The sequence below is a fragment of the Spermophilus citellus genome, assembly GCF_964194105.1.
Source record: "Spermophilus citellus genome assembly, chromosome: 1".
Lineage (NCBI taxonomy): Eukaryota > Metazoa > Chordata > Mammalia > Rodentia > Sciuridae > Spermophilus > Spermophilus citellus.
The window spans coordinates 220,838,891-220,855,234 of NC_138182.1; the positions used below are offsets into that span (position 1 = coordinate 220,838,891).

At 34.3% G+C, this 16,344-nt stretch overlaps 1 protein-coding gene across 4 annotated transcripts in view; it reads right to left on the reverse strand.

Moving 5' to 3' along the window:
- ATG10 (autophagy related 10) overlaps positions 1–16,344 on the reverse strand; it is a 300,282-nt gene that overhangs the window by 202,008 nt on the left and 81,930 nt on the right. For 3 of the 4 annotated variants that reach the window (XM_081294501.1, XM_081294502.1, XM_081294503.1), the window contains one exon: positions 9,109–9,216. The exons of the other annotated variant lie outside the window; for it this stretch is intronic. In XM_081294501.1, the coding sequence (XP_081150627.1) occupies positions 9,109–9,216 (108 nt within the window). The remainder of the gene's footprint in view (positions 1–9,108; positions 9,217–16,344) is intronic. 4 annotated transcript variants of the gene reach the window in all.

The window sequence follows — 16,344 nt, forward strand, 5'->3', positions numbered from 1 at the left end:
TATCTGAAGCCCTGGTTACCTCAGAAGATCATCATTCTCTGAATATGTTCTTTGGCAATTGAGATCATCTAGTGTTACTGATTCTCAGTTTTATGCTTCAGGGAGTTTATGATAGGTTGTTTTTTGTCAAGGGCCTCACTCTCTATAATATTTTACCTGCCCTGGTCGAAGAAAAGTCTCAGTGAACTATGAAGCCCTAGGACAAAATCTTTTTTTTTCCAGTAGCATACTATTGCTATTTTTATGACTCTATCATTTTCATAGTTTTAAAAAATGTAATCTGAAGGTGCAACCTCAGGCTCTAAAGTAATGAGGATAGTAAATGAATAAATAAAATAAGCCCAGTACCCATCTCTAGTACCTCTACAAAAGGAAAAAATGAAACTTTAGTAATCAAACTTCAGAAAGAAGAATCCAAACTCTATTAATTTAAATATTATTGACCAGCTTAAAGTAAATGCATATGGGTATCTGAACTGTACTTAGACAAAGGACAAAATCTGAGCCCCCTCTATTTTATGAATATGATTCAAAATTTAATTAATGAGAAGTTAGATTTTAAAAAAAGAAAATGCAAAGCAATGTCACCTAGAAAAACCTATGGAAAAGACTTTCAGATATCTGGCTTTTCTAAATGTACATTAATAATTCTCACTCCTAATTATTATCAATATCACATTCCACATTAATCTCATTGCATTTTTTATTGAATGGGTTGAGGCTAAACATGATAGATTATTTATGCCTTGTTTCTCTTCCCTAGTAACTTAATTTAGAATCCTACAAAATATTTTCAAAGTTTAGCAGTTATCAGCTGAATTCTATCAGACTTTTAAAGAAGAAATAATGCCAATGCTCCTCACACTATTTCATTAAATAGAAAGGTACAGAACATTTCCAAATTCATTCTATGAAGCCAGCATCACCCTCATACCAAAACCAGATAAAGACACATCAGGGAAAGAAAACTACAGACAATATCCCTGATGAACTTAGATGCAAAACTCCTTAAAACAATAGTAGCAAATTGTATTAAAAACCATATTAAAAAGATCGTACATCAAGTTGGTTTTATTCCAGGATTGCAAAGGATAGTTAAACATATACAAATCAATAAATGTAATTCACTATAGAAATAGAATTAAGGACAAAAATCACATAATCATCTTAATAGATGCAGAGAAAGCATTTGACAAAATTCAGCATGTTTATGATTAAAAAAAAGAAACTAGGGGTAGAAGAAGCTATATCAAAATTATAAAGGCTATATACAATAAACCAAAGACAATAACACAGTGAATGGGGGAAAACTGAAAGCATGTCCTCAAAATCTGGAACAAGACAAGGATGTCCATTATTGCTACTATAGTTCAGTGTAGTACTAGAAATTCTAGCCAAAGCAATTACTAAAGAGAAGGAAATAAAAGGGATAAAAATAGGAAAGAAAGAAGTTAAAATATCACTGTTTGCAGATGATATTATCTTGTACTTAGAAGACCCCAAAAAGATCCATCAGAAGACTCTAGCATATATAAACAAATTCAGCAAAGTAGCAGGTTATAAAATTAACTTTCAAAAATCACTCGCTTTCCCACATGCCAATAATGAATCTGCTGAGAAAGATATCAGGAAAACTATCCCACTCAGAATTGCCTCAAAAAAAAAAAAAAACCCAAGAAAAAAATCTAATCAAAGAGGAGAAAGACTCTATAAGAAAAACTATAGAAAACTGAAGAAAGAAATTGAAGAAGATAGAAAGACCCCCCCCATGTTTGTGAATAGGCAAACTTAATACTATTAAAATGGTCATTCTATTTAAAGCAATACACAGATTCAATGCAATCCCCATCAAAATGCCAATGACATTCTTCACAGAACTAGAAATAAAACAGTTCTAAAACTCATATGGAAGAATAAAAGAATGAGAATACCCAACGAAATTATAGGTCCAAAAAAGTAATGCTGGAGGCATCATAATTCTTGGCTTCAAATTGTACTACAGAGCTATAATAACAAAAATTGCATAGTAGTGACATAAAAACAGACACATAGAACAATGGAACAGAATAGAAGATGTAGAGATGAACCCACACAGATTTACTCATATTATCCTTTACAAAGTTGCCAAAAACTTACATTGGAGAAAAGAGAGCCCTTTTAACAAATGATGCTGGAAAAACTGGCTATCCATATGTAGAATGAGACTAGCTCCTCATCACTATGCACGAGTCAACTCAAAATGAATCCAAGACCTAGAAATTAGATCAGAAACTATGCAACTCCTCTTTAGCAGTTAGGGAAATGCAAACACTGAGATTTCATCTCACTTCAGTTAGAATGGCAGTCATTCACAATACAAAGAATAAGAAATGCTGGAGAGGATGTGGAGAAAAAGGATCACTTTCACATTATTGGTGGAATTATAAATTAGTTAAACCACTATGAAAATCAGTATGAAAGTTCCTCAAAAGACCAGGCATGGAACCACCATATGACCAAGCTATAGCACTCCTCAATATTCATCCTAAAGTTAGTCAGTATACAATAGTGATACATATGTACCCATGTTATATAGCAGCACAATTCATAATAGTCAAACTATGGAATCAGCCTAGGTATCCATCAATACATGAATAAATAAAGCAAATGTAGTTTATATACACAATGGAGTTTTATTCAGACATAAAGAAGAATGAAATTATGTCATTTGCAGGAGAATTGATGGAACTTGAAGACATTATGTTCAGCAAAATAAGTAAAACTCAGAAAGTGAAAAGTCATGTTTTCACTCAGATATGAAAGTTACTGAGGAAAAAGAAAGATGATGGTGGGTATCTTATGAAAACCAAAGGAAGGTCAAGGAAGATTTAGGAAAGGGGAAATACTGGGGGATGATGTTGGCCAAATTATACCGTTATATCATGTGCTCATATAAATATGTAACAATAAAGACCACCATTATGTATAATTGTAATGCACCAATAAAAATATGTAAAAAGTTTAACAATTATTTTGCAACAATACATATACATGAATTTTAAAAATTAATGGATAATTTTCATCAAAAATTATCTAAATAGAATATAGAGAATGTGTTCCCACCCACACTCTCCAACTTTTTTCATTTATATAAATAAGGCTTCAATAAGGACTTTTCATAATAAGCTCATATTCAATAAAGCAGAACAGTCACTAATCATTTTCCACTACTGTTAAATGATTATATATATCCAAGAAAATCTTCAGTTCAGTCAAAAATTTCATAAATTGATAAAGTGAACTTTTAGCACCAACATTAATTTACAGAAATAAGTATCATGTAAAATAAGATTTCCACAGGACAAATGTTGATTATGTTGACTTCTGTGGAAAATATTCATTTGTATTTAGAGGATCTTAAATCAATGCAATGGATTTCTTTTGGTCAATCGTAAAGAAAAAAATCTTGCTCAAAAACTGCCAGTCCTGATTGTTAATTTATAAATTCAGAAATGCCACAACCAAAATGTATTAACTTCTCTCCCTCCACCATTCCCCTCTTCCCTTTCATGGTGCTGAGGGTCAAATCCAGAGCCGTGCATTTGCTAAGCAGGTAATCTACCACTGAGTTACCTCCCCAGCAAACTACACAATCAATGTCCTACACAAACTACTCTCAATCAATGTCCTATCTCTAAAAAGAATAATAAATAAATAAATATATTAAATGATATGACTAACCTACCAGAACTCCTATTTTCCAAAGCCCGTACTAAAAGACATCCCCCAATATATTTAGAAGATTTCCAATGATCTTCTCATTTTTAACTATCATATTAAATTATATTTTAAAAATTCAAAGAAGGTAGAGATTATGATTTTCACAAATAACTTTACTTTCCATTATATTTGCTTTGATTTTTTAAATATTTGATTCTCTACATAACTTTGTAGATAATATTGCAGGTATAAAAATCATGAATCCAGCTATCTTTTTACAATCAAGAATGCTGATTCCAGATAGACCAGGGAAGTAGTGTGGTTTCTTACATGAAAGAAGGCCAAAATTTTTCAAATTAATGACTATTAATAGAAGCATTCCTTTTGAACATCTTCAGATAGGAAATATGATGGATACATATGGAACTAATTAGTGGTTATTCAATTCTAAAGAGAATTTAAGGTCCCCTAACTCAATCTTCTATTCATTTTTCTATACAATGCAGGAATCCTTTCTGAAATATTTGAAACTGGAAATCATAAACTGATAGCCTGAGGACCATTTGCAGCTCATAGATACAGTCTATTTGGATGATATAGGATTTTTTTAAAAAACTCTCTTATATACACACAGCTCCAGATCTCTGCCTTCTCTTGAAAATGCAACTGCAGCTGCATGTCTGATGCCCTTTGAAGGAGGCATGTCCCATGCTCCCTCCACCTCTCTACCACTTCCAACTGGCCCACTTCAATCCCTCATCAGCCCATTCTTCTTTAAGCATCTGGGCATTTAAGTTGTAACCACTGTTCCAGAGAGAGGGTTATCCACCCTGTGGCTGAACATCTCCACTAGGAGGGAAGAAGCTCACAGCTTTCTAAGTTGACCAATTTCACTGCAGGCAACACCAAGAGAGATTTGTCTAGAATAATTTTCGGACACTGGAACTAATCCTCAAGCAGTTAATCTACTCTCTCTCACAGGACAGCTTTCCAGATATCTGAAGACAACTAACCTTGCTAGGTTTTCCATTTTAATTTAACAACTACAAAGACCCCAAATACGTCTCTTACTAAAATTTTTTCAATATTGTACTTAGGCAAAACATCTTAACCTTTGTGTCTCAGTTTCCTTATAAGTAAAATAAAAATAATAAAGGCATGCATATCTTAAGATGAAATTAAATAATTCATGCAAATCACATAGAACAGTATCAGGAGTTAGTGCTCAATAAAGTTTGATAGATGCCTTTATTATTATATTATTATTATTATTATCATTATTACCAACTATGTTTTCATCAACATAACCAACATTATTCACAAATTAATCATATTAATATCTATTGCCACACAGTTTTGTGAATTAATATAGAACTAATATAAGAAATTGGTACAGAATAGGGAATCAATAAATGGTCATTACCATTACAAGTATTATTTTGTGGGAATTAAATGTTAGTACACTAAGGCATTAATATTGACACAAATGTTTGTTACAAGAGAATATGATAAAGTGATTGATAAAAATATCGATGTACTAACTCCCATAGAAACTCTCCCCTCAAGGTTGAAAATAACTTATTCATATAATTACATTCCTTTGGTATGGTTGTTCAACTACCTACAGATACAGTTAGCTATTAACTTAGAAAAAATATATAGAAAAATAATTTTAGCCATTTGATCATTATATTTTTAGGATTAAGAGAACTCTATTTCCTAATGCCACAGTCTGTCTTCACTATGAATTTATCAATCTTCAGTACAGAGTTGAGGCATCTTTTGATATGTGGTGGTTGAAAATGAAAACTAATGGTTTTTACACTGTTGTTTAAAATGTCATGAAGTTCATGAATGCCAATAATTTTTCATGACTGACAGTTTTTATTATATAAATACACTTATAGAAAGTTTGATAATTTTTACAAATTAGGATAATATATCCTTTGAGTTTTTCTATTCTGAGTACAATCAATGCTCTTCATAAAATTTGCTTAAATATTGAATTTTTAAAATATCAACAGCCCATTGCATTTCTAAGACAGTAGATTCCTCACATAATTACATTCCACCTAAACATGTATCTAAATTATCATATTTTCTATTAATTCCACAAATAGGAGTACCATCTATTAAGATAAAAAATTAATTCCAAGATATTAAAAATGAAAAACTTGAAAATTTCTCTTATCATATTACCTAATAAATAAAAATATGATTAAATCTATGATGAAAAAAAAGGAAAGACAACAACTCTGTTCAGTATTGATATAGGAAAGTAAGACATTATATATGCAGTTCAAATAAAATTCATTAGATGTCCTAATTAATCCACCACTATTTTTAGCAAGATTCATTCTTAATTATCTCTGCAACACTATAAGATACAACTGGTTGTAAATGAAGAAAACTTATCTTCCAACTAGGAGGTTATTCCCAGCCTCTAGATGGCAAGACTAGAACATGATAAGGAACCAAGTATTACAGTCTCTGCTTCTTGTCTCCATTCACATCCTCATTATAACGGCATGACTATGAGATACTTTATTATTATTAATGATAGCACTTAATGCTTATTATTTCCAAACAAGAAAAAGTAAGTAGGTGAAGAGAAAAAAAGGTTTACCCAAGGTTTTACTGCTAGTATTTGACGGAGAGAATTCCAAAAAACAACTTCCAACTCCAAGTCTAGAACTCTTTCTTCTAACTGTGCTGTTATAATCCAAGTTAGGCAGTCAAAATTTACTGAGTTACCAAACAATTACAAATAAATAGTGGAGTTTACTGGAAGCAAAGAGCTTATCATCTGATTCCATTCCTATGACAACTCTAACAAACATAAATGACAAAAAAAAATTTACTACAAACCTTTTTTAAAACATTTTTAATTTTTTGTGTAAATTACTTGAAAAATAACTATATTATTCTAATAAAAATAAAACTTTTAGAATTAAATCAGTTCCAAGTAACTCAATCACTCAGCTTATATCAGCATATTTTGATCCTATAGGTGAGCTGATTCTGAACAGGACCAAATCAGAAGGTGTAGTCAGATAGAAGATATTTATTTTTGAGTTCTTTGAGTTCAGCATGCTATAGCACAACATGCCTTCCAATGTTTTTAGCAGCTCAATTCACAATAGAAAGTTATGGAACTACCCATCAATAGATGAATGAATAAAATACAAAATATATATATATTTGTCATTTGCTGGAATGGAATGGATAGAACTGGAAAACATCATGCTAAGTGAAATAAGTCAGTAATTCAATGGTCAAATGTTTTCTATCACATGTAGAAGCTGAGAGAAAAAGAAATTTAAAAGGGGATCTCATGAAAATAGAGTGGAGATGAGTAGAGTAGGGGTAGGTTATTAATGGGGAAAGAGGAAGAGAGGGAAAGGGGAAGAACTGGAGAATAAAACTGACTAAATTATACATATGATTGTATAAATATACCACAATGAATCCCACTTTTATGTACAATTATAATTCACTAAGGAAAAATATGTAAATAAATAGAAAGAACACCAGAAGTGTAGAAGAAAGAAGGAGGAAGAGGAATAAAAGGAGAAAGTGCTGGGGAATGAATTAGAGAAAATTATGTTATGTGTATATATGAATAAGTGACAATGAACCCAACTACTGGAAAACCTAAATGTCGGAAAAATTTATACTTTATGAGACTAAATTCCTAGAATTGGAATAGATCATTCATAGCATGTGCACAACTTTAAACTTTGTAAAGTTAAAACATCAACCAGAAAGTGTCAGTTTCCTCACACTGTCAACACCACTTTTTAGTGCTTTTAAAATCTCTGCCAACTTGTTAGACAAAAACTGGTAATTCATCTTTTAAATCATCATTTCTATGTTAACTTTTAACATTTTAAGTGAATACATAATGAATTGAAAAGTTTCCTAACATGCTTGGCTTTAGATTTGATGCTGGTTATTTGAAACATGAAGCAATACTCAAGATTCAATCATTCACCCTGGGGGCACTTAGCTTACTATCAAGCACAATATCTTCCAGAATACCTTGCAAATCAAATTATACAGGACAAAGATACTTCCAGGCCAGCATCAGACACAGGCAGAAAGGATTAATGCCTGATTGCCAAATGGACCTGATTTAACAAATCCTGAGAAAGACCACTTTATACCACCCTCCCCCTTGCCAAATCCCCCTCTTCCATTTTACTAGGATACTCAGAATTCAAGTATTAGAGATTTCTTCCCTTGTGCTCAAACAATTGGGACCCCACCAGTTCTTTCAAAATTCAAGTGCTTTACTTCAGTATGAGCTCCACATAATTATGGTGAATTCATAGAATGGAATGCCATGGAGCCATTAAAAAGAACTATGGAATTCTGCATTTACTGACCGAAATACATCCATGATATCCTTATTATAGCAAAAAAAAAAAAAACATGTATGATATAAATGTGTGGAACAATATTTACTAAAATATTAACAGTTGCTATTTATCAAAAGGTACATGATAGATTTTCATGTATGTCCATATGTGTATGTGTGCATGTACACGTAAGTATGTATGTGTGTGTTTGTTACTGAGGACTGAATCCAGGGACACTCTACCACCAAGATATCCCCAGTCCTTTTTTTTTTTTTTTTTTTTTTTTTTGAGACAAGGTCTCACTAAGTTGCCAAGGCTGTCCTTGAAATTGCAATCCTCCAGCCTCAGCCTCCGTCACTGGGATTATAGGTGTGCTCCATTGTGCCCAGAATGGCAGATTATTTTTACCCTTTCCATATATTGATATATTTCTCTATTTTTATTATTTACAATGGATATATACAATTTCTATTACTAATAAGAAATATAATAAGAATACTGTATTTTGATAAAAAGAAACTGAAAATATTCCAGAAAACCACCAAGCTATTAGAAGCTTAATAAAATCCAGTTTAGTAAGTTTCTAAAGTCAAAGTTAAAATTCCCCAAGAAATGAGATCTAGATCCTGTATACTTTCAAGTGGCTAAGGAAAAGAGCAAAAGGTAAACCAGGCCAAGAGTTCTCTGGTCAAGTATTAAGCCTCTTAGGAATAAGTGTGTATAATAATGAGGGAATTTCACTAAAGCAAAATCAGTAGGCAACAGAATATACCTGTGGTCTTTAGATAGAAGAGAAACCTGAAGTGTGAAGGCTCACTACAATCAAATAGACTCAGTGGATCTTAACTTAACCTTAAATCCTGTTTTTAATATTATACAAGAAAATACCTCCTTATAAATAGTGCTCACTCCTCCCCCTACAACAGACCTAGAACCCAATGACAATTAACTTTTAAAAAAAACATATACATACATAAAACAGATTCAAATTTTTAAATTTATACTTCACAAGACTGAAAAGGAGAACATGATGCACTGAACTACTCACCTCCACAGGAGGACATGTCTGTACACCAGCATATGTTCCTGGATGTGACACCATAGTCCCACTTTTTATTTGAAAATGCGTTTTGCACATGTAACCATCAGAACAGTCCTGTGCTCCATCACCATAGAATACAAAAGAAAAATTCAATTAATTTAAGAATTCATCAAAGAGCTACAACTTCTCATAAGTTCAAAGCCAAGTAAAGAAAACTATGTATATTGAATAAGATGAGATGAAACGAGTAAAAAATCAGTCCAATATACCCTGCAGAGAGTAGATACTCAATAAATAAAAGTTCTATTCCCTTACCTTCTTCATGTATTAATGTACTCCCTTTTCCTAACTTAAACTGCTCTTCAGGGGCTGGGGATGTGGCTCAAGCGGTAGCGCGCTCGCCTCGCATGCGTGCGGCCCGAGTTCGATCCTCAGCACCACATACCAACAAAGATGTTGTGTCCACCGAGAACTAAAAAATAAATATTAAAAATTCTCTCTCTCTCTCTCTCTCTCTCTCTCTCTCTCTCTCTCTCCCCCCCTCTCTCTTTAAAAAAAAGTAAACTGCTCCTCATTCCATCTCTCCCCATCCCCCCCACACACACTAGTAGCACTGAGGTCAGACAGCAAAACTTTAGCTTAGGAAATGTTAAAAAGCATTTAAACTTACAGAAATATCTTGTCACATTGTTAATATTATGTCCACAGCTTTTATAAAGAGAAATTTTCAGAGGATTTGCAAAAGATCTGAAAGCTGGAAGAGACCTTGTAATATCCATCTCTTCTTCAAGGCAAGATCTCTATTGACTGTCCCAGGGAGGTAGGTAATTATGCAGCATCTGCCTGAGTGTTTCAGGGAACCTGCACTTCTTACTCCCTGACATATGACAGTTGCCTCCATTTCAGTACACTGTACAGGGAGAAAGTTTTATCTCATACTGTATTGACTGTTTCCCTCTAAGTTACTAGTTCTAGTTCTGCCCTCTGGAATCTAAACCCTTTTCGACAGACCTTTTCTTCAAAGACTTGGACAATTGCCACCATTTTCATATATGCTTTGCAAGATGATTTCTAAGCCCCTCACAAGTTATATTTCTCTGCTGCTTTTCTTATACTTGCTATTGTATAGACTAATGGTTGATGTTTGTCTAAATGTAGCCTGTTTCATTGTTTAAGGCAAAACTTGCTTGAATTCAATGAAGTCATGTATAAAAATATAATACTTCTCCATGCACAAACATACTCACATGCCAAGAAATATTAATTCTGCACAAAATTGTCACACCAACATTCATGTTTTAACAGGATTAAAATAATAAGTTAAATAAGAAGTGGCTACTTAATCTTTTTACAACAAGGAGGAAATTTGGATACAGAGACACAAACACACAGAATTCTGAGAAAGTCAAAGGAAAATGGAGATTGGAATGGTGTACCTACAATCCAAGGAATGCTGAGGATTTCTGGCAACACCAGAAGCTAGGAAGGGGCAAGGGAGGGTTCTTCCCTAGAGCCTTCAGAGGCAGCATGATCCTTCCAGACCTCTAGCCTCCAGACTTATCAGAGATCCTTGCAGACCTCTAGCCTCCAGACTTATCAGAGAATATATTTCTGTTATTTTAATTCAGTCAGTATGTGGTGTTTTTTATGGCATCCCTAGTAAAATAATATGGTCACCATATTTTTTAAGAGATTTGATGACACCTTAATAAACCCTCCTAGCAGATTGGCCTGACAACCTGCTAGCACTCACTTAGGGACCCTGCTGCTTGCGATCAGCACAAGTTCTGATTGACTGAATCCAACTCAAATTAGTTGATGCCTCTGTCACAAGTTGTTAAATATCTTAACTATCACTCCTGTCTATGAGATATACTATCAGATATTCAATACTATCATTTTAAATTTTCTTATTAAGGTTATGCATTTCGTAGGTTCAAATTACTACTTAATGCTGCAATTTCTATAGTATCCACCCTCAAAGCAAACCCTCTGATGGCTCTCTACCACTGAAACCTTTATATTTAGACAATGCAAATTTAATATTTAATATTTAATGGAGTAAGTGGATAAAGATATATGTAGTGACTGGGTTTTTTTGAGATAAATTCCACCTAAGGCTAATACATAGTGACTCTTTATCTTTTTAATATTTTTAGTTGTAAATGAACACAATAACTTTATTTTTTATTATTTTTTAAATTGTAGTTGGGCACAATACCTTTATTTTATTTATTTATTTATTTTTATGTGGTGCTGAATATCAAACCCAGTGCCTCACATGCCAGGCAAGTGCTCTACCACTGAGCAACAACCCCAGGCCTATAGTGACTTTTATCATTGCTACTACTGTTTTACATCAAACATCTATTCCCCCTTCTTTTGGAAACCATTTTCCTCTAAGGACTCATTCTCTTCTCCATTGTTAGTGTAGACATGACCCCCAGCTCCAGGATGAATATAGGACTCTGATCTGGCCAATCAAGGTCTTAGCCTTTTTGACCACAGAGATACAGGAGAGCAACTGATTTGAGCCAATATGGTATAATTCAGATTTGATTTGGGAATGTGGGGAGGGGGAGGTCTATTTTCTTATCCAATGGATTTCAACAAGAATTTTTTTTGGTACCAGCGCTTGAACCCCAGGGGCACTTAACCACTGAGCCACATCCCTAGCCCATGTGTGTGTGTGTGTGTGTGTGTGTGTGTGTGTGTGTTTACATCCCTAGCCCGTGTGTGTGTGTGTGTGTGTGTGTGTGTGTGTGTGTATAAACACACACACACACACGGGCTAGGGATGTAAAATATATATATTATACATAAAATATATATAGAGAGACAGGGTCTTGCTAAGTTGCTTAGGGCCTCACTAATTTGCTAAGGCTAACTTTGAACTTGCAATCCTCCTGCCTCAGCCTTCTGAGCCACTGGAATTACAGGTGTACACCACTGTGCCCAGCAATAAAAAATGTTAAAACCTTAACAGCCATCATGTAATTAAATGGAAACTGAAAAAAAAAAAGTCAGTGTGGATGAATTCAAGGCCATGAGATGTGGAGAGACCAGATTCTAATTACACTATTCATACCACCATGCCCAAAGCTAGTTCTACCTTCAAATTTTCCCATTATAAGTCCCTTCCTTGCTTCACCCAATGAGTTCAGTTTTCTGTCATTTGAAAACAAAATAATCTTGCTTTTAAATGACATATTGTGTTTACAGTAGTTTAAAGATAGAAAAATTCTCCTCTATTGTATTGTCATCCTCATTATGATAGATAATCAATAGCTGGTTATATGAAAGGTTTATCAACTACAATAAAACTAACAGTATGTGTTTGTGGCAATCTGCAATTTCCAAATGATCTAGGAATAGAGGAAGAAACAAAAACTCTTAGGTATTCAGAGAACAGTTAGAGCTAAACCATGTGTACTAAATATAATTATGAAATGAGAATAACTATTCTATTTTGTGTTATCTGCACACTGGTCATACAACCTCTTCTTAAGTGAATATGCAATTTAGTAAAACTAATTACAATGCAAAACACTTTTCCTTTGATCCAATCCCAAGGGGAGACAAAAAATTCCTCCGTACCTGTTATAAAATCTAAAAACATTATCTTGTCTCTTTTCCAATGAGGTAAGATAAAGAGATATGTGATTTTCAATATTACTTATACTAATTTCCATTTTAGGTGATTTTTAAATCTATTGATTATTATCTATAGGGAAGCACACAGGATTTTTGACTCAGTCTGTATTTATTTGGTAATGAAGATTTTTTCAGCACCAATCTCTTAACAGGAATAGCCTTGAAAAATCAAACATAGAAAAAGGAGAGTGACAGAATACCTAACATGCTAAAGGCCCTGAGTTCAAGCCCAGCACTGAAAAACAAAGAAGGAAAACATTATTAGAAAAAGGAGAGTTTTAGCATTTTTATTTCCCTTCAAATACTAATTTCCATAGAAGAAGGTCTTTTTCCCATATTATTTTCATTTAAGGTAGAATAGTGGGTTTTGTTCCTGACTGCCATAGGATGTTTTTGTAGAGACAACAACCAAATGTAAAAGCATGAGAACCATCACCCTAAGTCCACTCTTTGGTCCATCTAACCCAGTAAACAATGTTTAACTAAAATCTCCCCATCATACTAAAGTTTCCCCTGTCAGAATCAACAATCCTCTCTAGTTTATGTATTTACCATGGTTTACAATTTAACATTTAGCTCTTCTTTAATTTTTTAACATTTGTTAGTTTTATTTCCCCCACTAGATCATAAACTCAGGGCATAGGTCCCAGGACCTAAGGGAATCCAGGATCTTAACTGCAGAATTCAGACTGCCATAACACATAAAAACCTAATCCAGATAGAGCCTAAAAACATCCTGGATCAGCATAGGAGGATGTAAGAACAAAGGGAACTCACAGTTTACCCAGTTCAACCCTCTCCTTTTACAGATAAGAGGGTGAAGGATTGAAGCACTTCTAAGAAACTTGTTTTTCAGCTAATTAGGGGCAGAGCTGGAAGTGGAAAGCAGGTCACTTGACCCAAGCATTCTTTCTAGTACACTAAGCAAATTCTGCCAGAGAGCAGGACCTTGGCAGGAGCATGCTTATTGACTCTGGACTGGGGTAGGTCAGTGCTTTTTGCTTCGACTAACAAGCTCAAGCCACTCAAGTGTGGTGTAGTGACCAGCAACCTCAACATCACCTGAGAGCTTATTAAACATGCAGAACCTCCAGCCCCACCCCAGACCTCCTGAACCTGTATTTAACAGGATCCCCCAGGTGGTTCCTGTGCACATTTGGAAGCACTGAGGCAGTTTATACTGAAATTCCTGACTGAAAGAGATTGCACATTGATTGCATTAGCGGTGGTTCTCAACCCTAGCTACTACACATTAGAATAGAACCTGGGGAGTTTTCAAAACGCTGTTGCTGGGGTCTCACCTCAAACCAATTAAGTGAAAATCTCCCCAGCAGATTCTATTGCAGTAGCTGAGAACCACTGTGCTAAATTCACTGGAGCTTGCCTTTTCCATTCAGAGAAGAACAGAGTCAATGAAGTAATCTCCAGTTGCCTCAGGAGAAAAGGCAACAACTCAAGATCTTCATGAACACCATAGCTCAGTTGGAGCTCTCCAAATGCTAAAAATCACCTCTGCTCATACTCACTGTGGAGCTTAGACTATGCCAAAAGTGCCTTATAAGTGGTCTTTCCCCCAACACACATTTTTTATTGTTGCAGTACATTTGTAAATACTTCTGGGATTTGTTGTTACATACTCACAAATGCACCCAATACACAATATACCAACACAATTTGGCCAGTATCACTCCCCAGCACTTCCCCTGTCCCTCCCCATTAAGTGGTTTTTACTACTACCTCAAACTCCATTTTCTGGCAACTTATCTAGCCTTGACCTACTCCTCTGCAACTACCATTAATCTTATAACTTAAAATTGTTCTATGTCCAACTACACTTCAGCTATCAGTATTCCTTACTGCCCATCTGCCAAAAAGCAGTTTGCTTTACTCTGTCACTTGTAGAAGAGAAATTAATAGGAAATGTCCAGGTGCTATAACCATTAATAAAAAACAGAATATTTCCTCATAGCCAAAATTCTTCCACTTATCTAAATAGAATGCCCTTCATCTTTTTCCAAAATAAGGAGTAAAGATTTAAATGAGAAATATCACAAATGAACTAGATGAAAATCCTGGAGGATATATATATATATATACACACATATATATATATATACATACACATATACATACATACACACACATACTCATACATATATACATACACAAACATATACATATACATACATATACATATATAATAAACCTTTATAAATATGATAAAAACCCTGACGAAAAAAGATCAATAAATTCTACAGTGAAAATAAAAATTCTTAACACCCACAAAACCAAAAGACAAATATCAAAATGTGAAAACAAAAATTTTTACTTTATATCATAGAAAGGAACTAATTTTCTCAAGATATAGATAACTTTAAGATCCTCAAAATATAAATAGTTTCAAAAACTCAAAAAGAAAACTACTAACAATCCAATAGGAAAATGAGCAAAGGATGCACATATAGTTTACTAAAAAGTAAAAACATGAATAAAATATGGTCAATGGTACCTACAAGAAAATGCAAATTCAAAACTATTGGTAACATTTTTGCTTATCTGTTTGGCAAAGATCAAAAAGTATAAAATTCACTGTGTAGAGAAATATGTGAATAAAAGAGGTGCCCTCACACATTGCCAGGGGGCAGGGGAGTTTAAACTAGGATAATATCCCTAAAGAACAAATAACCCAATCAACAAATGGGCCAAGGACCTGAACAGACACTTCTCAGAGGAGGACATACAATCAATCAACAAGTACATGAAAAAATGCTCACCATCTCTAGCAGTCAGAGAAATGCAAATCAAAACCACCCTAAGATACCATCTCACTCCAGTAAGATTGGCAGCCACTATGAAGTCAAACAACAACAAGTGCTGGCGAGGATGTGGAGAAAAGGGTACACTTGTACATTGCTGGTGGGACTGCAAATTGGTGCGGCCAATTTGGAAAGCAGTTTGGAGATTCCTGGGAAAGCTGGGAATGGAACCACCATTTGACCCTGCTATTGCCCTTCTCGGACTATTCCCTGAAGACCTTAAAAGAGTATGCTACAGGGATACTGCCACATCGATGTTCATAGCAGCACAATTCACAATAGCTAGACTGTGGAACCAACCCAGATGCCCTTCAATAGATGAATGGATAAAAAAAATGTGGCATCTATACACAATGGAGTACTATGCAGCAATAAAAAATGACAAAATCATAGAATTTGCAGGGAAATGGATGGCACTAGAGCAGATTATGCTTAGTGAAGCTAGCCAATCCCTAAAAAACAAATACCAAATGTCTTCTTTGATATAATGAGAGCAACTATAAACAGAGCAGGGAGGAAGAGTAGGAAGAAAAGAGTAACATTAAACAGAGACATGAGATGGGAGGGAAAGGGAGAGAAAAGGGAAATTGCATGGAAATGAAGGGAGACCCTCATTGCTATACAATATTACATATAAGAGGTTGTGAGGGGAATGGGAAAATAAACAAGGAGAGAAATGAATTACAGTAGATGGGGTAGAGAGAGAAGATGGGAGGGGAAGGGAGGGGGGATAGTAGGGGATAGGAAAGGTAGCAGAATACAACAATTACAA